The 26,251-nt window shown below is 34.8% G+C and overlaps 2 protein-coding genes and 1 pseudogene across 2 annotated transcripts; 2 read left to right on the top strand and 1 right to left on the bottom strand.

The window, feature by feature from the left end:
* Positions 1 to 14,842: 14,842 nt before the first annotated feature.
* On the bottom strand, positions 14,843 to 15,842 carry LOC147507808 (F-box protein At2g26160-like). Its single transcript, XM_086596465.1, has 2 exons — positions 15,772 to 15,842; positions 14,843 to 15,440 (listed from the first exon to the last, which is right to left on the bottom strand). The coding sequence occupies exons 1-2, from the start codon at positions 15,840 to 15,842 to the stop codon at positions 14,843 to 14,845; spliced, it is 669 nt and encodes a 222-aa protein (XP_086452591.1).
* Positions 15,843 to 23,800: 7,958 nt separating this feature from the next.
* Positions 23,801 to 25,505, top strand: LOC147507807 (pentatricopeptide repeat-containing protein At5g27110-like). Its single transcript, XM_086600471.1, has one exon. It carries the CDS (start codon positions 23,852 to 23,854, stop codon positions 25,361 to 25,363), a length of 1,512 nt encoding a protein of 503 aa, XP_086456597.1. The 5' UTR covers positions 23,801 to 23,851; the 3' UTR covers positions 25,364 to 25,505.
* Positions 25,368 to 26,249, top strand: LOC147507806 (putative pentatricopeptide repeat-containing protein At3g49142 pseudogene; annotated as a pseudogene).
* Positions 26,250 to 26,251: the final 2 nt, after the last annotated feature.

The raw sequence follows: 26,251 nt of genomic DNA, 5'->3' as shown, positions 1-26,251 counted from the left end.
TTATCTATATGAAAGGAAATCCACAAAAGATTCTAATGAATCTTAAAGAATAGAAGAATTAGATGAAAAGGGTTTTACCCAAGATAATATCATTATCATCATTCTTTTCATTATTCAACATTCCAACTATCATACGGAGACAATCCACGCACTTGTACATCACCTTGGCTATTTATCCATAGTCATAGGAGGATAATGCCTAATAAGACAATCTACAAGCGTTACATCTCCTTGTCTAAAATAGTCACTGGAGGATATTGTCTAAGAAGACAAACCATTACCTTACATCTCCTTGACTAAATTAGGTTTAAGAGGATATTTATTGTTTCCCATATTGTTTCCCATATTGTTTCCTCTCGTAGACAACGATGCTCATTACTTAATAATATATGACATGGTTAAACTTCATGTCAATGTTAAATAATGCATTCATGCCAAACATGGTAAATATCATATCATAGGTTCAGGAAAAGTAAACTTTAACCGTACCCCTCACAACAAAAGGTATACGATATTTAAACAAATCTAGCCACTAAATATGCAAAACAACTGAGGACTCCACCTCCTCTTTTTACATGAGCTCAAGTAAGATAGAATACCCTATCAACAAGACCTCAAGTACTACCACAACATCTAATGGCTCAACCCATTAATGTCTTCAACTAGAAAAATTTACCAATAAACTATTATCAAGTTTAAAGTAAATCCACGATGATTAATATCCAAAACTAGCATGCTACACAACTTTAACATATGCTATATTGGATATAAGCTACAAGTTACTTCATCTAACATGTATTTTCACAACAAGATAATTATAACCATCGCCTAACAACACGTTCACTCAATAAAGGTAAGCAATTATGCATTGAATACATTATAATTACTATCCAAGATTTGAGTGTGGTTGATATTAACTATCTTAAGGTCTCTCTTAGACCATCTACATACATCTACCTATGTACAAAGAAAATTAATATCAAACTACTTCTAGTCAAACCAATTAATTCCTCAGTGATAAACACGTATAATTTGTTGACTAGGTTATTAAAGAAGTTTAAGCTTAGGGATTTTCCTCCTAAGAAAACTAGCATGCAACTCAAGGCAAGAATATCACCATATAATTAAACCAAAGGAATTGCAAAGAGTGAAAGAATACAATAACTAACCGATAGAAAAACCGGATTACCATATTTTCCTCTTTATAGAAACACAGTTCAAAAGAACTGTAATTCTAAACCAGCTCAGGACGAATTGGGTATCAAGCCTTATACCACTGGAAAGCTCTTTGAATCAGCTATCCAACACAAGAAGCGGATTGCAAAACCGAGTTCTGAACTGAAAGTTATAGCAGTTTCCGTAACGAGTGACGCAGCTGTCAAAAAGCGAACTTTGAAGTTTTTCTTGATAGAAATCTCATATTTGACTCCCACAAACGTAGGAGAAAGGTCTACAACCATATAGGGTTTGATAAACCACTAAAGATCAATAAATATTCAATCTTTAATTGGTTTCCCTACCAAAAACGAAATTATTAGAAAATTTCTAAAGTCATAACTCAATAACACAAACAATAACTCAAAGTAAAAGACTTATCTTTTTGATTGTATGATTAAAAGCACTCTCCTTTGTTCTACTACAAAATTCTTTCCTTAAGATTGTTAGAATAGTTGTATGAACACAGCAACTAAAAAGTAGAAACGAATGAACGAGTAGCAATGAAGAAACAAGGACAACAAGAATCGGGAATAACCAAGGCGCGGATTAAGTCAGTCTTAAGGAAAGATTTCGCCCGCTTCAATGGTGCGAAAGGCAATGATGGCGTCTTCCTCACAGGATTCAATGGTTAACAACAGCCTGACTTTGCACTAGAACAGACTACCCTCTAGAACAACAATATAACTCTCTCTGGTGGCTGACAGGAAGAAGAAAAGAAGAAAAAGATTGGTTTGAGTTTTCTGTTTCTCTGAGTTGAGTTTCTGATCAAGTCTATTATCTCTATGGACTCACAGTTCTATTTATAGAGGTTAGGAGGAAGAGAGACCAACTCCTAATAGAACACTGAAACTTACTGCTAAAGAAAAAAGGCAAAACAAGTTTGGGCTATTGGTCAAACCACTACCCACAATAGTAAGCCCAAGCCCAGGCCCGAACCCTACCCGATGTGGTGGATAACCAATGTGGGACTATCTACTATGCACTAAAGTGGCGAGAACACCATTTGTTCATCTCCTCCACTTTGCACACACACACACACTAGTATTTAGAAATACACTAGAGATTCCAACAGTATACGTGTATCATGTATGCAAAATACCTTTGCATGGTGTAGCATGAGAATACTTAAAATGGTTGCATTATGAGATAGCTCGACTACCAGTCTACCATGTAAACACACATTGTGGTCCTAGTAACTTAATTGTACTCTGGAGTTATGAATGGCACCGAAATCGAATGGTTAACGGAAAGAAATCTTGCTAAATTGTTGTTTTACTCAGAAAATGAATTGCACCAAGACAAAGATATAGGTCGCTTTTAGTTGTCACATGAAGTTCTTGCTTTCGGTTAGCTCTCAAACGTATTCTTGTTTAATTCAGATATACCCTGAGGTTTTCATATTGGTTTCTTTCCAAATTCACCTTCTAATGCAGGAGGGGTTGTAGGGGATGTTGGAGGAAGTTGAGATGTTCAGGTCCCACTTGGAGTAGTGACTACCTTGTACAATTCTTGAGGTTAAATTGACAAAACTAAGTAGCAATGATCGGCGACTCACTGATGCTTTCTATGTTATTTGATTGTATTTGCTCAAACAACAATTGATCCAGCCACTCCTCTGGTCCCATTCTCACACAAACAATCATTTCTAAGCCTGATGAAATCCAGAATGTTTAGAGATGTTTAGACTATATCCACATGCAATTCTCAATTTGTAGATATTATCACTACATGCAATTCTCAATTTGAAAGAACATGCCTCGTCCAGTTTGCTTGCTCTGCTCCATATCCATATCCATATCCATATCCATATCCATATCCATATCCATATTCTATGCTGGACTGTTGGTCCACCCTTCGGGTTCAAGTTACCCAGCTCTGACCCATTTACACTTGTCAGCTCCTTGCTGGTTTGTGCTCCACCTCTTTCTGAACATTCTTTCTCTATAACTGTCTCTAACACGTGTCAACACAGTATTCCAAAATATGATTTCTAATGACTAAAATACCCATTTTTGTCTCATTGTAGTAACACTTAAAACTTTTCAGCCAACCAGAGCTCTCTCTTCTCTTATATTTCAGCAAGCAAAAGCGGTGAAGAGAAAGCGGAAGAAAATCAAAGGTATTTTAGCACACTTTTTTGTTTATTGTTTTGAGAACACTTTTTTGTTGTTTTAGAGTATACTACATTTTGAAAACAACAAACTTAAGTTTTGCTACTTTTGATTTTCTCAAAACCAAAAAAGGAAGAACACTGTGATTTCAGAGAACACTTTTTTGTTGTTTTGAGTATACTACATTATATTATTAAAAAAAATACAAAACTTAAGTTGTTTTGGTATGGTGTTGAGTGAAGTTGAAAAATAATATTCCTATATTTTTTTTAAAGATGGCGAAACACAAGACTATTAAGTTGAAAAATAAGAGAGCTGCTGCTGGACCATGTCTTTGCCCCATTTGTGGGTTGGATGTCAAGTATGAAAACAGTATCTCGAACCACATGAGTCACCGTGCAATATACAGCTGGATTTGTAAAATATGGTTTGTTGACTGTACCCAACCCAAGAACTTGGCAGAGCACTTCAACAATGTTCATGTTAATAATTTCTTAGGAAGGTACAAATTTGTGTTTGTAGATTTATTTCTTGTATATTAGATTCGGGTGCGTAGCTTATTTGTAAATATGTGCAGTTGTGAAATATGTGACTTCTTACTGGATATTGAATACTATGACGAACACTTGAACAGGGCCGGTTCTACCCTATAGCAAAATAAGCAACCGTTTAGGGCCCGCAGTCCAGGGGCCCAATATATCATAGCCCACTTACAGTCCTAAGTATATTACTGTTTTATTATGACAAAAAAGCTCACTATTTGTTTTTCATTTATTTTAATCTGTTAGATAAACGGTTTTACATTGGAAAATTGGAAATTAGAAAATCGCATTAAACCCCTTCGTTTCCCTAGCATTTTCGCCTTCTCTAATAAATAAATAGACACGCCTCCATAACTAATTAAACTTCTTCAACACCCTATGATAATTTATCAAATTGAAGCCAACACTTCAATATTATTTATATCATTCTTTTGCCTTATTTGATTTTTCTATATTGTTTAATTTAGTGTAGAATATCTCTCTCTCTCTCTTGTGTAATTCTTTGTTAAATAAATCTATTGAAATTTCAAGTTTGTGACATTGTTGTTTGGCTATGATCTGCTACGATGTTATAAGTGTAGGATTTCCACTCTTCCTCATGTATTTATGGTGTTTTGTCTTAGATTTTTCTGTATGTCGAGGATCTCCCTCACAACACTCATATGTTTCTACTTCACTTTGTATTTATGTTTTTTTTTTATCAATAAAATTCAATTAAAAAAAAAAATTTTGTGGAGAGACTATTCAAGAAAGAATAAAGAAAATGTTAGGATCAATTTTGACAATAATTGTTATCTTCTAAATTTTTTGTTATAAAAAAAAAATGTTTGTGGGGGAGACTATTCAAGAAAAAAAAAATGTTAGGATCAATTTTTACAATAATTGTTATCTTCTAAAAATTTTGTTATAAAAATAAAAAAATGTTTGTGGGGGAGACTATTCAAGAAAGAAAAAAGAAAATGTTATGATCAATTTTTACAATAATTGTTATCTTTTAAATTTTTTGTTATAAAAAAAAAATGTTTGTGGACGAGATTATTCAAGAAAGAAAAAAGAAAATGTTAGGATCAATTTTTACAATAATTGTTATCTTCTTAATTTTTTGTTAAATAAACTAAGCGTTTGCATTCATATGAAATAACAAATCATATCGATCTATCTGACTGATTTGTAATGGGATTTGCTAGTTTGTAAGTTCTCATCTATATCCTTAACCCAATATGTGTGCGTGACTCCCTCTTATTTTTTGCATATGGAACATTTGTATGATTTCTCTTGACGTATTCGTACGTGGTTAGAGGGTGAACGTAGATAAAGTTATAGTTGTGATTTATATGTCTAAACTTAGCAAATAGATTTGTTTAGTATATCTTGGTACGTTCATCAGTGGTTTCTTATAGACTTATGCTGTAATTTCTCTGAAAACACTAATTCAATTCTTCTGTAAATCAACCTGTCCTTTGTATTTTATACCAACAAAAATTAATTGAAAAAAAGAAGAAGAAGTTAAGGGCATGATGGAGATGACGCGAGTAGGAGTATTGGAAGGATATGGAGAAGAAGCATTAGACGTAGTCGGCTTGCTTCTATATTCTATTGTGTTTGAAGTGAACTCATGAGCATTTTTATGAAGCATACTTCTTTGAATTGTGGGAGATATCTGGTTTGAGAACTCTTTCATTTTTGAATAATAGTAAAGTGTGACTTTTCATTTCTTGTAATATTAATGTTTTTTTTCACCTAGCCCCGTCTGATACATTCCGTTGGTGGTGATTATATCTTAATTCTTGTGATATATAATGTTGGTAACAATTGCTGCAACAAGAACAAACTGTGAATAAGAAGGCTGGCTGAGGCACGGATCAAACGCTTTCTTTAAGGTTGTTTCGCGTTTGTTCCTCTTTATGCATAACAAAGCGTCAACCTCCGTGGATACAACAGCCCCGATAGACTCTCCTTTGTTTCATCGCAGATAAACCAAAGAAGAAAAGAAGAACTACGATTCGATCTTATGAAAGCCCCTCAACTTAGTATAGAAAAATAGTTTTGCACCCATTATTAGCTGCTTTGCTCTAGGAGTATTAATAGAGGAAAATGTGGAGCACTTAGTAGATCCGGATAGGGCATCGATCCGGTTTCGATAAGAATTGGATTCTACAAGTCTATCACATCTGTTTCCCAATCCATATCCAATTACGTTTCCAAACTTATCCGAAACAGTTTAAAGAAAAATGGTCTACCAAAAAGAAGATAAGGGATCAAAGAGAGCCCAAGCCCAAGCCCAAGTTCACCTCTTGTTTTATTCAAAATAACACAACAATCCCCCACTTATTTTTTTGATAAAACAAAATAGAAAATATACTTAAGGGCAATCAATATCGATTATCAACATGTTATGCATAGATAAAGGTGTCCAAGACTTAAACCTTTTACGTAGTGAAAATTACTCAAAGTATAAGAACCATAAGTGACTAAGTCTTAAACTTAGGTCTTGAGTATACAATAAGTTATAATCCGCGCACAACATATCCAGTGTTCTCCTTTCATGTTCTCGCACATTAAAGGCCCCTGTTTCCTCGGATTAATTGAATGATCTAGAGAATCAGCCATCATTCTCATAGAAAGCGGCCTCTACTTTCACATTCACTAGGTGAGTCTATCAAGAGTGCTCCTGTAGCTATGCACTCCGCCCATAAGGACCATAGAACTTCATTAAGAGTTTTTCCCAGAAAACCTCAACCTCTATTTATCGCTGCAGGATTTCATACATTTTACTATCCAACTACGGGACAGATAAGTAACAATGTATGTCTCACAACCAACATTCTATGACTTGTTCTTCCCTTTGAACCTAGTTCTTGGGATCTCCAAATCCCTAGGTTGGGTTACCATCATAGATGTTCACCTTTCAATTGGCTTCACCCCCATGCTAGTAGAGTCCACATTGTATCTCTCGCGAGCTTTGGTTTGTGAATCTGCAAGATTATCTTCGATCTCACAAAATCAAAATAATATGGACTCTCCCAAGTAATAGCTGTAATGTTATCAACAAAGTATCATTGTAGTTAATACCGCCTATCTTTAGACTAGTATATGAGTAAGAAGGCCTTGTACTCAACCGGCTTCTTCACTGCACTTTCAGCCAAAGCAATAATCTCATACTCCATAGCAAACTGTGCTATCATGGTCTGTTTCTTGGACTTCCAAGATACAACACCTCCACCAACGCTAAACACATAGCCACCGGTGACCTCGAGTTTTCTCAAAGGATGTTCCAATTCAATCTATTGCTTGCTAGTATACCAAGAAATAACACCTACTACATAGGCAATGTCGTCTTAAACAATCAGAAGCATATCTCAAACTACCAATGATACTTGCATATTCTTTTCGATTCACGTGTTCACCATTATTCAAAATAATTTAACACGGGGAATTAAAAAGAGTACTCACAACACAATCAAAGTAGTTATACTTCTTCAATATTTTCTCAATGTAGTTTGATGATCCAAACATATGCCATCGGACATTCTTGTAATTTTGATTCCCAACATTACATCACCTTCACCTAAGTCCTTCATATCAAAGTTAGAAGACAATAGGTTCTTGGTTTCTTTTTACAACATGTAAATTGGAACCAAAGATTAGTAGATCATCAACATATAAGCATATAATAACACATATCCCATCAGAGTACTTATTAATAAATGCACTTGTCACTTTCATTTATCTTGAACCCACTGGTAATTATAAAGTTATCAAACTTCTCATGCCACTATTTAGGTGCCTGTTTCAACCCATAAAGTGACTTAAGTAATCTGCATACCTTTTTACCATTACCTGGTTCACATAACTTGTTGGCTGATCCATATAAATCTCCTCTTCTAAATCCCCATTTAGAAAGGTTGTCTTAACATCCATCTGATGAATAACAAGATTACGAACAGCATCAACATAAAATAATACTCTAATGGATGTTATCCGTGTAACAGGTGAATATGTGTCAAAGAAACCAAGTTCTCTCTCTGTCTAAATCCCTTGATAACAAGTCTTGCTTTAAACTTATCCACTGAACCATCGGTTTTAAACTTCCTTCTTAAAACCCATTTGATTCCTATTGTTTTACAACCAATGGGCAAATCAACAAGTTTCCAAGTTTTGTTTTCCATGAGAGAATCAATATCACTCGAATGACTTCTCTCCAAAACTCGAAAACAAAAGATATGAGAGCTTCTTCAATGGAGGAGGAATCTCCTTCCAAAGTACAGTGACAAAGTCGGGTCCCAAAACCTTAGTGACCCTAAGCTCTTTTATATCTTATAGGTTCATCTTCTGTGTCCATGATTCTATCATGCAATCTAGATATGTCAGTGTCAGAAACATCATTATTAGGGGCCTTGGAGGATACTACTCCCACTAGCACCCCCACTATTTCTAGATAAATATGGAAATCTATCTTCAAGAAACTCAATATAAGATGATCAACAAAAACATTACTCTTCATATCTAGAAAAACATAGGCATTGCTCTCCATAGCATTGCCTAAAACGACACACTCATAAGCTTTGCTCTCAAGCTTTGAGATCTTGGGATCATGCTTCCTTACAAAAGCCAAACATCCCCATATTCTGAAGTAACTCAAATTAGGTTTCCTATTCTTCAATAGCTCATAAAGTGTAATCTTTGTATTAGAATTAGCAATTTTATCCAACACATATATAGCTAATAATCAAAACAAACTTCCTCCACAAATTTGAGGGTGCTCGAACTAAGCAACATAGCAACAATTAATCCCTTTAAGTGTTACGTTTCTTACGTTTATCTACTCCATTCATTCCATATGAACAAGGAGCAGCTCTAGTTAGAACACCTTCAAGATCACAAATATCGGTGTATACCAAGTCTAGCAGATTTGTATTTCTTTCAACCGACTTGTGACGCTCCTTTGTGATTTTGGCTTTAGTGCAAGATCCACCGTACAAAAATCATCACTATCCAAATTAGGAATTAAACCAAGTATGCTCATGTTCTTAACATATTTTCTATTAATATGACATAATCTACCATGCCAACATTAATGTAACAAGAAATCATGTAAGTAGAAGTAAAATATTATTAAGATCAGCAACATCCAATTCGGTCCATACACCTAACAATCTCCACCTTGGACCGAAACTGGTCTAACCGAACCATCGGCTTTGTCTCACCAGTCAGGCATGACCAGGGCCAAGTCTAGGGACCATCCATGGTACCCTCACAGATGACTCACCCAAGACTGATACTGTCCCCAACCTTAGCCATCACTTAGCCCAAACCTCAGTTGGACCTTATTTAAGGTGTGAGGTTCTATATCAATAGAAGTGTACGTAGCTCCATTACTACTAGATGTGGGATCAACAAACTTCAATATCTCCTTACATGCATATCCCTTACCAACAAAGACACCAACCTTGGTGGTCATATATGTACAAAAGAGAAATTAATTTCAAACAATTATATCTAGTCAATGAAAAAACTTTCAAAGCATGTTAACCAACACCCAGTGCCATAACATATTGACTAGATAAATAATTAAAACATATAGACTTAGGTTTTAAATTTCCTTAAATTAAAACCCTACCATGTAATCCTATGTTTTAATTCATCTCACAATATAAAACAAAGAATTGCATAGATTTGGTAATGAATACGATACCTATCTGATTGAAAATTCGATTTTCACGCTTTTGCTATTCGACGAAAATTGGCCCATAAAGAACTGTAAAACTGAATCAGTTCTGGACGAATTAGGCTTCAAGCCATACACCGTTGGAAACATCTCTGAGTTAGCTTTCTAACACAAAAAGCGGATTGTGAATCCGATCATCGAACAATAAATTATAGCCGTTTTCGTCAGAACTGTCCCACCATTCCGAATTTCGAACTATTTCTTCTTTTTCGACAATCTCCGAATTCCAAATTCCAAACTCAAATATTGTTTATGGACCAAAACCAAATAAGTGAGTTTCACGATATATGGTAATCAATACCATTAATAAAATAGAATAGAACATGTCTTGCGCATGTGATTCTAAATAGATAACGTCTTACGTACAGTCAATATCTCATGAACAAAAACACATCCTAAACGTGTTTCCCTTTCTCAGTCGTTTTAGTGGCATAAGCAAGAACTGCACATGCGTTAAAGTCATGCCCAATTACATCCAGCAAGTTCACAAAGATGATAAACAATTCAAGCAAAGCAGATGTAAACCTTTTGCGTTCTTTCACTTAAACAATTCATCTTTTAATGAAATTAATCAAAACCAAGAGCATAACCCAATATAACTCATCAATTGTCAAACACAAATTTTCTAGCCCGTGGCCTACTTTATACCCCATATGGTGAACAACAATAAAATCTTTTAAACCAAGAATCAAGACGTGTTAATTCTAGAGTCAAGGCGATTATTGTTTCCACTAAAAAAAAAACATGATTAGCATTAGACCAATATACTTTTGTTGTCACCTTCGGCTCCACATACTAACTGTTAGTAGAGCAATCTTGACAAAAATATACTAGATAATACTTGTAATCATAACGCAATAACGTACCTTTTAATCGCTTAATCCATAAACGAAAACCGATAAACAAACCTTAACCTTTCTTCGTATTCATCGTCAAACAACCTTAAAATTGTTGGTAACAATTGCTGCAACAAGAACAAACTGTGAATAAGAAGCCTGGCTGAGGCACGGATCAAACGCTTTCTTTAAGGTTGTTTCGGCGTCTCGTTCTCTTTTTATGCATAACAAAGCGTCAACCTCCGTGATACAACAATGCCGAGATAGACTCTCCTTTGTTTACTGCAGATAAACCAAAGAAGAAAAGAAGAACTACGATTCTGATCTTATGAAAGCCCTCAACTTAGTATAGAAAATAGTTTTTGCACCCATTATTAGCTGCTGCTCTAGGAGTATTTATAGAGGAAAATGTGGAGCACTTAGTAGATCCGGATAGGGCACTGATCCAGTTTCCCGATAAGAATTGGATTCTACAAGTCTATCACATCTGTTTCCCAATCCATATCCAATTCTGTTTCCAAACTTATCCGGAAACAGTTTAAAGAAAATGGTCTACCAAAAAGAAGATAAGGGATCAAAGAGAGCCCAAGCCCAAGCCCAAGTTCACCTCTTGTTTTATTCAAAATAACACAACATATAATATATTGATATAGGGGCTTTGTAAGGTTGTAGGATGAATTATCCTAGCTTGGTATGGTGTACTGCTGCCTCAGCATTGCCTAGAGGCTGGTGCTTTGTGTATCAACCTGTTTCTTCAGTCTTTGAGCCTCATTTGGGAATTATATATGAGACTTGAGTGTGTAGAAGCTATGTCCCCTTTTATAAGTAAAGTACATAATGGCTCGTCAGACCTTACGTATGTCTATGAGCCAAACTTTCTTCTAGAACTATAGTGTATTATGGAATATATAAACTACCACTACTAACTTCTACATCTTCTAAAAGAGCTAAATGTGAAACGTTTTAAGGGGTTCCTTATATGAGTTGGAGAAGGAAAAATAATTTTTTTTGTAATTGTCAGAAAGTTGCGTATAGTTTGAATATTTAAATTCCACTCAACCGAATGACTGTAAGCTGGCGCAGTTCTCTGTTATGTAGATGGTCTGAAGATGGTTTCCTTTCAAAGATCTTCTAATGCCTTGACATGAATGCTGAATTGAAAGTGATAAACGATTTTTATAGGACTCTTAAGAACAATACGAATAAGTAGGATCCATTCAAGAGTTAGATTCTCGAAAGGTGCCCGTTGCTAGTGTGACTGTTGATGATAGGGTTAGATCCATTAAGCCTGTGCTTTTCTGAAAAAGTGGAAATCTTTCAAGCCTATGACCATGTTAGCTGGTCATTCTTTGGTTAATTTGAGTTTTATGGAGTTGGGGAAGGTGTGGATTTGCACGTTTTTGGTTTGATGAATGAGTCCCCTGAGTCTGGTTTTCCTAAAATTAGATTTTAAAATGGACCCGATATACTGGCACTTAGGAAATTGATTTGAACATAGAAAACATAATCGCTGTACTTGCGCCTTACGTGTGCATACAGCATACTCCCTTATGAATAATAGATTTGTAGCATATATTGGCATATGCACAAATGGTGTATACAGACATATGGCTACTTTCTCTCAAGTTTTTTGAATTAGATACTTCTGAGAAGGATGATTAGAGGAGGTTTTTGTTAGTGGCGCCGATTTACAGTCTGTAGAAATATTTCTGGCGTGGGCATATCGCGTATGAGCTCATCTGACCGCTGTGGTGCCTCCTGCCCTGTCTATACATGTGTGAAAGGCTTTCTTTCTTTTATTGGTTAAGATAATTTACTAGTACAAATTAACAGAAACACAACACAAAAAATAAAGTAAGGGTGTGTTTGTTATGATGGAAACACTATGGAAAAGGAAAGAAAAATAAGAGTGGTCCACTTTTTTCATAGTATAAGAGTGGTCCACTTTTTTAATAGTTTTTAAGGCGTTTGTTTACCTATGGAAAGGAAATGAGCTTTTCCATATAGAAACAAATGGAAAAGGTTTTGTGTCCTTTGTGGAAAGAAAAGGAAATAGATAGATAAGGACTTACTACTAATACACTCCACTCAACAATACAATTATTCCTTTCCATAGCTTTTGCAAACAAACATGATTATTCCTTTCCTCAATTTTTACTTTCCTTTCCCCAGTTTACCAAACACATACCATTTAAAATTATTTCCTTTCCATTCCATTCCATAGTGGACCACCCATTTTATTTCCTTTCCTTTCCATGAATTAAAATTTAACATACACACCTTAAAAGTATGTTGATATTTTCTGATTTATTTTCGAATGGATTGCTAGTAACTGGTTTTCAATTCTTATCCATTTTGAGAAAATAAGTTTGGATAATCCGAGGAATGGGTTCTAAAATTGTTGTTGAATGTTCCGATGAACCATCTGCAATTAAATAAATATATAGGAATGCTGCATGGATGATCTTGTTTTGCTCGGTTCTAGTTGTGAAAGGGGAGGAGTTGTTTTCTGATTAGATTTCCTGTATCAGGTTATAGGTTATTAGTATATTGGATTTAGAATCGAAAATAGTTCATTTCTTCTTGTTAGGATAATACTTGCTTGGGATGAAGCTCACTCGTAAGGTTGTACCTTTTCAGGGAAGAGGAAACTGGAACCACAGCCTCATAGCGTTGTATTTTGTAGATAATTATAGCTTTTGGAGCTGTCTTTTGCTGAAACGTGATGTTTAGTACTTCGTTTTGTTTAGCACACCAGTTTGTTAGTTGATTGTTATAATCGTTTTGAATACTCATTTTCTGTGAGAGCCACGTTGGAGGAATGCATATTGTCATTGTTGTACCTTTTCAGGGAAGATAATCCTATAAGAGAATACCTTTTCACTGCTAGTAAGGTTGTGCATAATGGAATCTTTTAGCTTTTAGAGCAGTCATTTGACTAGAGGTTTACTTGGATCTTTAATATTTTGGAAATATATTGTTGGATGATTGATTTTAGTATTTAACCATGTTGAAAACTTGGAGCTATGATGGAGGAATTTAACTGGGAATGCTTTCTCTAAACTAGATTCCATGAGAGAATATCTTTTCGCTGCTAGTTTTTAATCTTTGAGCTAGGATATTTTTTTACGGATCTACGCATTGAAATTAATCTTTAGAACCACATGGAGAATCTTATTTTTTTTTTTTGCTGGAAGCTTTCAAACAATGCATAACAGAAAATAACAGAGATTTTCTTGATATCATAAGGCTATTATTTTCTTGATTTAAAGTTGACTCTCTTTATTGGATGTTTCAGGGGCAGGTGGAAAACTGCAGTGCTGCCTATGGTTTAGGTAGATGGTGTATTTTGTTAGTCATACTTTCATGGATGAACATTATATTTTTTTTCATTTCAGACCGTTGTATATTGGAAGAGTTTTAACTTTGATTATGTTATGTTTAAAGTTTCTAGCTAGTTGTTGCTATCAATGGATCGGTTTGGGTAGGATTCAGGAAAATCTAAAACCGAACCGAATCGATAAGATATATTACGGACCAAATTGAACCGATCCAAACCGAAAACTATAAAATCAATTAAATCCTAAATCAAATCAATTAAATTTAGGCACACAATTGATAAAACATATACAAAATTAATCATAAATATTACTAAAATATCATCTTATCAGTTCGGTGGAAGACAAATCCAAAACCAAACCAATATCGGTTTGGTTCAGTGGAGGGTAAACTAAATTTCCAAAATCCAAACTGTTTTTTATCAGTTTGGTTCGGGTTATCGAAACCATTGACAGCCCTAGTTGTTGAGCCCTAGTTGTTGCGTATAACTGAGCTATACCGGCAGCGCTTATAAAGTGAGTATGTTATAACTGGTTGTTGCATAGATTTGTGCTATAAGCCTATAATTGGAGATAGATTTGGGCTGCATTGAGACAGTTTCGGTGGTAAACTGGTTTTGCCATCAATAAACTTATTGCACTTCAGTCCATGTTATCGACTTGGGGTGCCGTTGAAGAATGTCTTTCTGTTGTTAAATGCTCATAGCAGAGCTATATATACACAACGATTATGAAGAAGTACAATCTTAATCGAGTCTTAAATACCTTATATAGGGAAAATTATAGTATCAAGAACTGCACTCAAGACTTGAACACTCCTCCATCATCTTGTAGTTGCTTAGAAGATTGAGTGCATTTGTTTCCTTAAATAGATTTTGAAAGCCAACGCTGGAAGATTGACAGAAGTGCTCTACCATAGATTACGAATACTAAATCAAGTCAAGCATCTACATAGTTTAAGAACACAATCCCAATACAAAAAATCAAATTCTTATTCATCCTCTTTTAAGATAATTTATGTTGCTTCCACAAAATTAAATAATAAACAAATAAGACCAGAGGGATGATTCTAAAATAGATTTGGTGTAATCCAAACAGGTGGAGAGTACCGAGAGAGAATATCATTGCCTGCATATAAAGGCTCAATCGCCTCAGTTTCCAGATTGAAGATTCCCATATCATGACCAAGTAACTGTCCGTAGGTTTCAGTATTGTCATCGGTGAAGTAGACACAATTGGGCTTGCATCCGGGGTACTCAGTGGCCTTTAGAGAGAAAGAAGCATTGCTTCCTACGAAGAGAGAATACTCGCCCAAGGTATCCAGTTCTTGCCACTTCTGAGTGCACATATCCAACTTGTAGACTTCAATATAGTAAGTTTTATCAAGATGTTGAGACTCAATAAGTCCGGAGTCTTCTGGAAAATCTAAAAACCTCACTGCCAAATGAAGTTCCCCCCTCAATTCGACAAGGTAAAATCTCTCATCGTGATCTAGATCCTCTGGTGGAGTTGCGAATTTAACCACCATTGGATTAGGACCATCAATGTTGCAAAGCCAAGTTATACCATAAACATCCACTGAGTAGTATTGACTATTGAAGTATATAAGGTCTCTCTGGGAAGCGACAGCATTGAATTTAACAGTAGTCCAAACTCTGTCTCCTGGTCTAGCGAAAGCCAAATTTCTAAAGTCACCGAAAATTGCAAATACAAGAAATCGATCGTCGTTGTTTTTGGTTGAAGGAGATGGCAGATTAGTTATGGTTGCCTTCTGTATGTATCTTGAGGCTAGTGGATCATCAGTGTTCTCGATAATAATAAAAATTACAATCTTAGTTTCCCTGAAGCTAGTGGATCAGTGGATGTCGTTGTTGGGGTTCACCTTTTGGTTGGATGGTCACTTTGGGATTTGATCAACGACTTCACATTTTAAATCCTTTGTCTCGCCCCTGTGGTCCACTTCAGTTACCACCGTTATCAGCTTTCAGAGATCATTACTTTTCTGGTGATTTGCCTGGTGACAATCGCACATCACCAATGCTGGCCCTCAAAATAGAGGGCCACGTCATCCTTTTAGAGGTCTGGTTAAAGGAGAAAAGCAAAATGAAGGAGCTACAATGGAGGGGTTCTACAGTGCAGAACTTTGAAATGAAGATCTGCTCCTGGAAAAACCAATCATTCACCTTAAGTTGGTGTAGTGGCGATGGCTTGGCTAAGGCAAACATAGGCCACTGCTTCGATTCTCAGTGAGAACATATTTACTATTCTATTTTGTAATTCGAAAAAAAAAAAAATTAAAAGCTAAAAATGAGAAGCTTCAGCGACTCGAACCCGGGTTTAACACTTCCTAGATCACTTGAACGAAGAATTAAACCAACTGTGCTGTATTATTTCTCTTGGATGCTTTTCAACAGTTGTGGGCAGAATTTTGTTTGTAGAACCCAGGTCCTTTAAAACTTCCAATAAAATTAGAGACACTTTTCAAGGATGGTAGAAATAGAGTCCCATATAAGGGCTGCATTGGAAGGGTGTTTCTTCAATTGCTCCCTCAAATTTGGAGATAGAGGTCCATTTAAGGGCTGCATTGGTGATGCCCTGAATCTTCTATTGATATCACCTTCGTCTGCGGTTAACATTAACCATGGAGGGGGCATTAGAATAGAGGAAAAATGACGCTTATCACAATCAAGCGTCCAAACAGAAGATCTCCATGAATGACAAACACCCTTAAATCTTAAAAAATCTTCTAGTGAACCTATTTTTTCTGCTACTGCCCGAAGGAGTTCCACCGGAAGTTCGCACCAATTTTGGACCGACATCTTGTGCCACAGATGCAAAATTGCCAACAGGACCCCAACAGCTACCAAAAGAAAAAGGAAGAAGATTATGATTTAGAGCCTTTAAAGATAGTCGATAGTTGGTGTAACAGCAGTCCTGTCTCTCCCAATTGTAGAAATATTATGTGGACAAGAGTAATGTATTCAGAATCTAACCACTCTTTTTCGTTTTTACTACTATTAGAATATAATTCAATTTTAACGTTAAAAGAAAAAGTAAAATTGAGTACCTAGGAGAGACCAAAAAGCCTAGAACAGTACGGTCAGTAGAACACCAAAGAGGCAAAGTTTGTGTGGCTGACAGGGTTGGTTATAATGTTATATCATTCAGAACTTATCTTTACACTATATGATAGCCGGGTTTTTCGGAACTAACTCTCACCATCGAACATGCAAATTTTAATCTCTCTATTTATCTAATTGAGAAGTACCTCATTCACTGAAATTATAACCAGCTCTCTTTTTATTGATAATTTAGAACCCCTTTTTCAATTAGCCCCCCACTGTTTTTTATTCCACTCAATCAAAATCCATTGAAACCATGTTACCTATCGATCTTGAAAGACCGGTTTAAAGATTGAACAACTGATGTGTAGCTCAGTTTACATATTTGTATATATATATATATCTACTATCTATATACTAAAGCAGAGACCTCTAATGGAAGATTTTCTCTTTCCTATGTGGCACTCTAATATGAGAGTTAGTTTTTTTTTCTCTCACATGTGGCACTATAATATAAAAGATAATCTTTTCTAATAGTGTACAATTCCACATACATAGAACATCTTTGGAGTTTGGAGAGTTTGAGTATATTTCTAATTCTTATATTTGAAGAGTTTAAGTGTATTTCAAATTTTTATATAATTGATCAAATAAAAAAAATTGCTAAAAAATAGATGATTTGTAAAAGGTAATTTCCTATTACGAATCAAACACTTTTAGTGCTCCAATTCTTATATATTTAATCAAATAAAAAAATTGCTAAAAAATATGTGATTTGTAGAAACTAATTCCTTATTACAAATCATACAATTTTAGTGTCTATGATAAAGCAACGACTTATTTCAAATATATCCTTAACACAGCCTCAAAACATAGTTAAAAACAATTATACAAAAAATAACATCACAAAATATATAATAGAAAATTAAAAAAAAAAAAAAAAAAACAACAACAACAACGACAAAGCAATAATGACAAATATTTTAAAAAATATATAATACTGAATGAAACTAACGTCAAAAAACAATTAATGGGGAACCGAAAATTGGATGTAAATGCATCGAACTAACCTCAAATAATATTTAACGGGAAATTGGAAATTGGATGCAAATGCAAGTATTAAACTAATCTTAAAAAGTAATTAATAGAAAATTTGAATATGGATACAACTGCATTAAACTAACCTCAAATAATAATTAAAGGGAAATCAAAACTTGGATGCAAATATATCAAACTAACATAAAAAAATAATTGTCGAAAAATTAGAAACTAGATGCAAATACATTGAGCTAACCCTCAAAGATTAAATTAACGGAAAAATCAGAAATTGGATGCAACTGCATTGAACTAACCTCAAAAAAATATTAATTATAAATTGGAAACATGATACAAATGCGTGGAACTAATCTTAAAAAATAATTAATGGGAAATCGGAAATCGGATGTAACTGCACTGAACTAATCTCAAAAAATAAACTGGATGCAAATGCATTGAACTAACCTCAAAACATAGTTGGGTTATAAATTGTGGGAATATTTCAATAAGTATAGTTTTGCATTTAAAATGGTGTTTATCTTATCTCTTTCCGTATGATTGAGAACTCATTGCTATTCAAGTAGCTTCAATATAAATGAATTTTACCTTATTAGGCAATCTCACAAAACTTCAATTAAACTTATTTTATTAATTATAAACAACAAAATAAAGTTGAAAGATTTATCAAAAGTGTGTGTTTTTTTTTTAATGGAGAGTGAGGTTTTCACGTTATAAGAAATTTGATTGAGTGATCAATATAATATTAATATATAATAGTTATGTATATTTGTAAATATTTTTTCAAAATAATTAATATAACAACACCCGTTCGTAGATAATTAATGGGAAATCGGAAACTGGATAATCTTCGATGATCTCACATAGTAAATCAAGCATAATTTACTTTTTATGTCATGTTTGTAAGGACACTATAGATAGATCAGTAGAAGTTGGTATTACACACCACATTAGATAATTAAAAGGAAATCGGAATCTAGATTCAAATACATAACTAAGCTCAAAGAGTAATTAACGAAAAATCAGAAACTTTATGCAAATGCAATAAACTAAACTCAAAAAATAATTAACTAAAAATCGGAAACTGGATGCAATTGTATTAAACTAACGTCAGATAACTAACGGGAAATCGGAAACGGTATGCAAATACATCAAACAAACCTCATATAATAATTAATGGGAAATCGAAAACTGGATGCAAATGCATTGAACTAAACTCAAAAAATAATTAACATAAAATCAAAAACCGAATGCAATTGCATTGAACTAACCTCATAGAATAATTGATGGGAAATCGGAAACTAAATGCAAATGCATTGAAATAATCTCAAAGAATAATTAGCGGAAAATCAGAAACCAAATATAATTGCATCAAACTAACCTCAAAGCATAAATAATCAGAAACTAGATGCAGATGTATTAAACTAACCTTAAAGAGTTATTAATGGGAAATCGGAAAATGGACCCAAATGCAATGAACTAATTAATCTCAAAGACTAATTAACGAAACATTGAAAAATGGATAAAACTACATTGAACTAACCTAAATGAATAATTAACGGGAAATTATAAATTTGATGTAACTGCATTGAACTAACCTCAAAAAATAATTAACGGGAAATCAAAAACTTTATGTAAATGCATTGAACTAACCTCAAAGAACAATTAACATAAAATCGGAAATTGGATGAAATTGCATTGAACTAACCTCAAAAAATAATTAACGAAAACCAAAAAAAACTGGGTGCAATCATTAAACTAAAATCGAGATTAATTAATGGGAAATCAGAAATTGGATGCAAATGCATTGAAATAACCTAAAAAAATAGTTAACTGGAAGTCGGAAGTCGGATGTAACTGCATCGCACTGACCTCAAAGCATAAATACGAGTAATTAGGAACCCAAAATGAAAGTGAGTTTATAAAAACAGACTCTTACATGTATGCAAACTGTATAGAAATTGTAAACTATCGAACTAACCTAGAAAAATAATTGACGGGAAATCAGAAACTGGATGCAGATGTATTGAACTAACCTTAAAGAGTAATTAACGGGAGATTGGAACCTGGATGCAAATGCAATGAACTAATCTCAAATACTAATTAACGAAACATTGAAAACTATATGCAACTGTACTGAATTAACTTTAATGAATAACTAACGGAAAATCATAAAGTGAATGCAATTGCACTGAACTAACCTCAAATAATAATTAACGGGAATTCGAAAACTTGATGCAACTGCATTAAATTAACCTCAAAGAATAATTAATGAGAAATTGAAAACTGGATGCAACGTATTACATTAAACTAACCTCAAAGAATAATTAATGGAAAATAAAAAACTTGATGCAAATGTATTGAACTAATAACCCTAAAACATATTTATATTATATGTAGGAGAAATAAATGTCTCGACAAATATAGTTTTGCATTTTAAGTAGTGTTTATCTTAATTCTTTTATTGTGATTGGGAATGTCTTGCTATTCAAGTAGCTTCAATATTATCTTCGCCACAATGGATATTCTCACAAAACTTCAATCAAACTTCTATTGTTAAACCTAACAATAAAAAAAAGTCGATGAATTTTATCAAGTTTTGATGCTTCCTTTTTATAGAAAGTGGTGCAAGAAATTTAAATGAGTAATTAATATAATTTTCATATCTCATAGCTATGTATAGTTGCTAATATTTTTAGAATAATTTAATATAACGACACCCCGCTAAGTAGGACATGTTCATGTGATAAATCTTTTCAAGTGGGAGTAGTGTATTCTTTGAGGATATGGAAACAATCAATCTATTTTAGAGATTTGTACACATTAGTACGTAAGCCGGTGATGATTTACTTCGCTAAATCACCATAAATCTAATAAAACTATTATACAAGCTAGATCGAGTTTAAGATAATTCCATCTGAAAATTACGGATTAATATCCTAAACCACAAAGTGAAGAGGCAATCTCAATTTGATCCCTTAATTTCCAAGTACTTATACACCATAATCGCTACTCATTTACGTATTTCGGCTTATTTTCAATAAAAATATATCCTGATTCGAAAATTTGCCGCTAATTCACCATAAATCTAAGAAAACTATTATACAAGTTAGATCGAGTTTAAGATAATTCTATTTGAAAATTACGGATTAATATCCTAAATCACAAAGTGAAGAGGCTGTCTCAATTCAATCCCTTAGTTTCAAAGTACTTATGCACCATAATCACTGCTCATTAATGTATTTCGGTTTATTTTTAATAAAAATCTATTCTGATTCGAAAATTGGCCACTAAATTACCATAAATCTAAGAAAACTATTATACAAGCTAGATCAAGTTTGAGATAATTATATTTGAAAATTATAGATTAATATCCTAAACCACAAAGTGAAGAGGCTATCTCAATTTGATCATTTAGTTCCCAAGTACTTATGCACCATAATCGCTGCTCATTAACGTATTTTGGTTTATTTTCAATAAAAATATATTCTGATTCGAAAATTTGTATGTGACATTTTGTAAAGCTTTTTAAGCACACAAAATATTTAATAGATCCCGGGCGTATGCCCGGGTCCAAAATCTAGTATATACTGATAGTGGGGGATGGCTAGAATTAGAATCTATCTAGATTTTGTACATGATGTCATGTCCAAGACTTCTGTTTAGAAACATGTGATGAAGTCAAACTGAGTCCAACCCAACCTCATTATCTTAAAAAGGAAAATAAAAAGCCCAACCCAATCCTACCCAAGTTCAGCCCGTAGACTTCATCATTCATTTTACTATTTTAGTACTTGTCCAAGTTCCATGTCTCTAGGAAAATGGACAGCTTGGCCTGTTTGGCCATCACCATTCCAACAGTTTCGTACGTTGTGGTCTTGCACTCTTGCTACACATGCTTCTAGTCATTTTAGACAATTTCTTCGTTCACATGTTATTTAACCCGCACTTGGATTTGTATGACTGCAAGTCACTTGCAGACCTTGTCTCTTATTTGTGTGAGGTTTGCATGCTTGGAAACCTTTTGGCAAATGCAAATTTGTGGTTATTTTGAACAAGTAATAAGCATCAATGGAACTGCCTGTGCAAATTTAGAGCATTTCAGCTGCAGTCTAGACTCGGGGATATCGGTTGTGGATATCCGGGTGACATCTTACATGCCCATTGACTGTGTTCAGTTTAAACATGAAAGATGTTAGTCGAGTTAAATTAAACATCAGTTAGCATCTTATGTCGCATCCAAACTCTACCACCAGTCGTTGCACTGTGATGGTTTTAGATGCAGATTTGCAGACTCGTCTAAAACCAAAGGGCATTGAGAATGAAACGATGAAATTTGGTAATTGCCTGTATGTGACCAGCCTTGAGATACTGACTGAGATGTGGAAATGCAGTTATGAGAGTTGAGAATTTGAGTTTCTTTCTAATGATCTAGTGTTGCACGCATATTTAAAACTGTCATCCTCACTTTCAATTTTTAAAAAAAAAAAAACCAATCAATCATTCAAATTAGATCAAGCCTGAAAATGAGTTCGTCAACAATGACTTCAATCTTAATAAGTAATTCGCCGTCCTCATTTCCCAATCTGTCTCCTCCCTCTAAAACCAACCCAAAGTACCCAACACACAAAACCTCTCTAAAACCCTCAAAAGTAGCGAGGTATCTAACTATTAAAGCTCTACGCTGAATTTGGCATTGCTGATATATACTTGCGGGTTTCTTCATTTGATCGATAGTACTTATATAGAATGATGCACATACACTATCCTTCATTTGAAAAGGCTTGAATTTATAGCTTTTGCAGAATCATGCATTATAACTTGTAAGTTGAAAATTTAATGAAAAAGGACTTGACTCTAAGTGTAGATTCCCCTTTATTTAAGCAATGCAACTTGGAGCCATATCAATTTAACACAAGAAGTACGCTGTTGATTTTGCATATTAAGAATTTCTGTTAAATATCAATCTCCTTTGTCTAGTACGTGATCATCTAGTTTGTATATGACATGTTTGTCCTCACTCCTGCAACACATTCTATATATTGAAAGTTTATCGTCTGAAGAGCTAAACATATAGACATGAAATATGTATTCAAGTGTTTTAACGATTATCTATATATATATGTCTTTTTTTCTGTTAACAGTGCATTTGTCATTTAATCGATGCATATATTATTAAGAAATTGCAGTAATTCAAATTTGCCAATTTAGTAACTGGGATTCTCAAACATCGTGCATGATCAAGTGAGCAGAGCGAACATTCTGGGCCGAAGGTGGCTATGCGGACAAAAAAGTCATTTGGTTGGTTTTTGTCTGTCTGGTTTTTATTCCTCGTCTCTCTGCCTCTCTCCACGACCTCTCAATCTCTCCCTCTCCCCTCTCCACTTCTCCCTCTTCCTCTCCGCTCATGCCCCACTGCATAGCAGTATCTAACTTCTTTAAAGAAAACGGTGGGAGGAACAGTGAAATTCATCACGCCATTAATTTTTTTTCTAATTTTGCCCCTTTCCAAACACGAATATTACAGCTCATGCCATTTGTTTGTTTTATTTTTTTTTATTTTGTTTTTGCATGGGTAAAATAGTAGTTTCAATGCCTATAAATTAATGAAAAATAAAATAAAATCAGAGATTGTTAAAGAAAACGAGAGTTTCAACAGTAAATTCATCGCGCTATTTTTTTTTTCCGATTTTGCCCCTTGCCAAACCCAAATATTACAGATCATACCATTTTTTTTGTTTACGTGGCAGAGACACGTACAAATAGGCTAGTACTAGTAATGTTGATTGGAAGGAACAGTTGCATAGTTCCGTAACCATCCACTGCCTAGTATTGACGCGACACCATGGTATTTCTCGAAATGTCGGTTTGAGATAATGACCATCTAATAATCTATCGTGTTGCAACACTAGTTTATTTTACCTGAAGGCTGAAACATTAAAAAATTAAAGCAAACCTGAAATATGATTTCTTCAACAATGACTTCACTCACAAGTAATTCCCCATCCTCATTTCGCAATCTCTCTCTTCCTTGTAAAACAAACCCAACACACAAAACCTCTCTAAAACCCTCAAAACCACCGCATAATAATCTCTCTTTCAATTCACTCCAAACACTATCACAACCTTCTTTCAATATCGATGCTTACGCCACATCACTTGAGGAATGTGCAAAAACGTTTTCTTTTCAAATGGGTACGCAAATTCATGCTCGTTTAATCCAACTTGGTATGTATACTGATGTTTACTTGTCAAGCAAGCTTCTTTACTTCTACTGTTGTAATGGATATGTTGATTCAGCTCGTTTGATATTTAATGCAACCCCAATTAGTTGTCTTAATCAGTTTTTCTGGAATACTATGATTCGAGCTTATGTTGATAATTCGAGGTTTGGTGATGGTGTTGAATTGTTTTTGGAAATGTGGGGTTTGGGTTTTTTGCCTAATGAATTTACTTACCCTTTCGTTTTGAAGTGTTGTTCTGTTCTTGGGCTTGTTGAGCTTGGGAGAATGATTCATGGTGTGATGATTGTTAATGGGTATTGTGAAGATGTTTTTGCTGGGAGTGCTTTGTTGGATGTTTATGTCAAGTGTGGGTGTTTTGGTGATTCTGTTAAATTGTTTGAGAGAATTCCTCAAAGAAATGAGGTTACTTGGAATTCAATGGTCTCCGGGTATGCTCAGAATGGGTATTGGATGAAGGCATTGGAAGCGTTAGAGATTATGGGGAAGTCTGGAATTGAAGTTAAAGTAAGTAGTTGGAATTCGATTATGGCTGGTTGTGTCCGGAATGGTGACGGGGTTTTGGCATTTGAGACACTGAGAAGGATGTTGGTTTCGGGCTCATGTTTGAAGCCCGATTCAGCCACTTTTAATACACTCTTGTCTGTGATACCTACAGACTCTACGTTGATTTGGTTGAAAGAGATCCATGGCTTTGCTATAAGGCAGAAAGGGATAATAGTTGTGGATTCTATAGATGATGACAGATTGAGGGCTTCTATTGTTGCTGGGTATGCTTTTCATCGTTGTATGAGTTACGCATGTCGCCTTTTTGAGGGGATCTCCTTAAAGACTTCTCAATTGTGGATCTCAATGATATCTGGGTTCATAGAATGTAAGCAAACTAATGAAGCTTTTCGTGTTTTCCGGGATATGGTAATGCAGAGTGGAGGGGAATTTAAAGCTGTATCGAAGGTTCCTTTGACTCTGCTGCTCCCAGAGTGCAGTGCGTCATCTTTGACAGGTTTGGAGATCCATGGTCATGCGTATAGAGTTGGATTTGAATCCGCTACTTCAGTAAACAATGCTCTTATTGCTATGTATGCAAGAAAGAACAAAATTGAATTGTCGGAGCAAGTTTTCAAGAGGACCACTGAAAAGGATGTGGTTTCTTGGAACACCATGATTTCTAGCTATGTCAATAACGATGATTTTGTGAAGGCGTCGAATTTTTTTCCACAAAATGCACTCTGAGGGCATGCAACCTGATGAATTTACGTTCAGCTCTATTCTTAGTCCATGTGGAGAGTTGGGGGCTCATCGACAAGCTTTGGGGATGCATGGGTACATAATCAGAAGTGGATTTTGTGAAGGCTACCTTGTGGTTCAAAATGCCCTTGTGGATATGTATGGGAAATGTGGGTGTGTTGACGAAGCTAGGAAGCTTTTTGATGAGATGACATGGAGAGATACTATTTCTTGGAATACCATGATCTCATGTTATGGAATCAATGCTCTTCCCCACAAGGCATTTGCTCTCTTTGATGAGATGCAAGGGAAAGGATGGAATCCCAACCGTGTCACGTTCATTGCACTCTTATCAGCCTGCGGCCATGCAGGCTTGGTTGACGAGGGTTTACATTTCTTCCAAATTATGAATACTGAATATGGCATCAGTTCAGATGTTGAACATTATGCCTGCATTGTTGATAATTTAGGTAGAGCAGGCCAGCTGGACAAAGCCTACCATCTGATTAAAAACATGTCAGTAAGGCCTGATGACTGTGTTTGGAGTGCCCTGCTTAATGGCTGTCGAATCCATGGAAACATTCCTCTGGCTGAAGTTGCAGCCAGGCATCTAATAGAATTGAAGCCTCAACATTCAGGGTACCATGTTCTTCTCTCAAACATCTATAGAGACGCTTCTCGACAAGATGATGTCACACGTGTCCGAACAATCATGAAAGACATGGGTGTGATAAAGTCTCCAGGATATAGTTGGATTGAGGTCAGCGGTGAGTTCCACAATTTTTTAACTGCTGACAAGACTCATAAGCAGAGTCCAACTATATATTGTACCCTAGATGGTCTTACAAAGCACCTCATAGCTGAAGGATACAGACCTTGCCTGGCCTCTTGATT

The sequence above is a fragment of the Coptis chinensis genome, chromosome 3 (genome assembly GCF_015680905.1).
Source record: "Coptis chinensis isolate HL-2020 chromosome 3, ASM1568090v1, whole genome shotgun sequence".
NCBI lineage: Eukaryota > Viridiplantae > Streptophyta > Magnoliopsida > Ranunculales > Ranunculaceae > Coptis > Coptis chinensis.
The sequence above is the reverse complement of the archived record's forward strand: the minus strand, read 5'-3'. Positions and strand labels throughout refer to the sequence as shown.

Coding starts and splice junctions, on each gene's coding strand:
- LOC147507807 (XM_086600471.1), top strand. CDS start 23,852: ATGATTTCTTCAACAATGACTTCACTCACAAGTAATTCCCCATCCTCA.
- LOC147507808 (XM_086596465.1), bottom strand. CDS start 15,842: ATGACGTGGCCCTCTATTTTGAGGGCCAGCATTGGTGATGTGCGATTG. Junction 15,441..15,771: donor CCAGGCAAATCACCAGAAAA/GTAATGATCTCT, acceptor GGCTTTCGCTAG/ACCAGGAGACAGAGTTTGGA.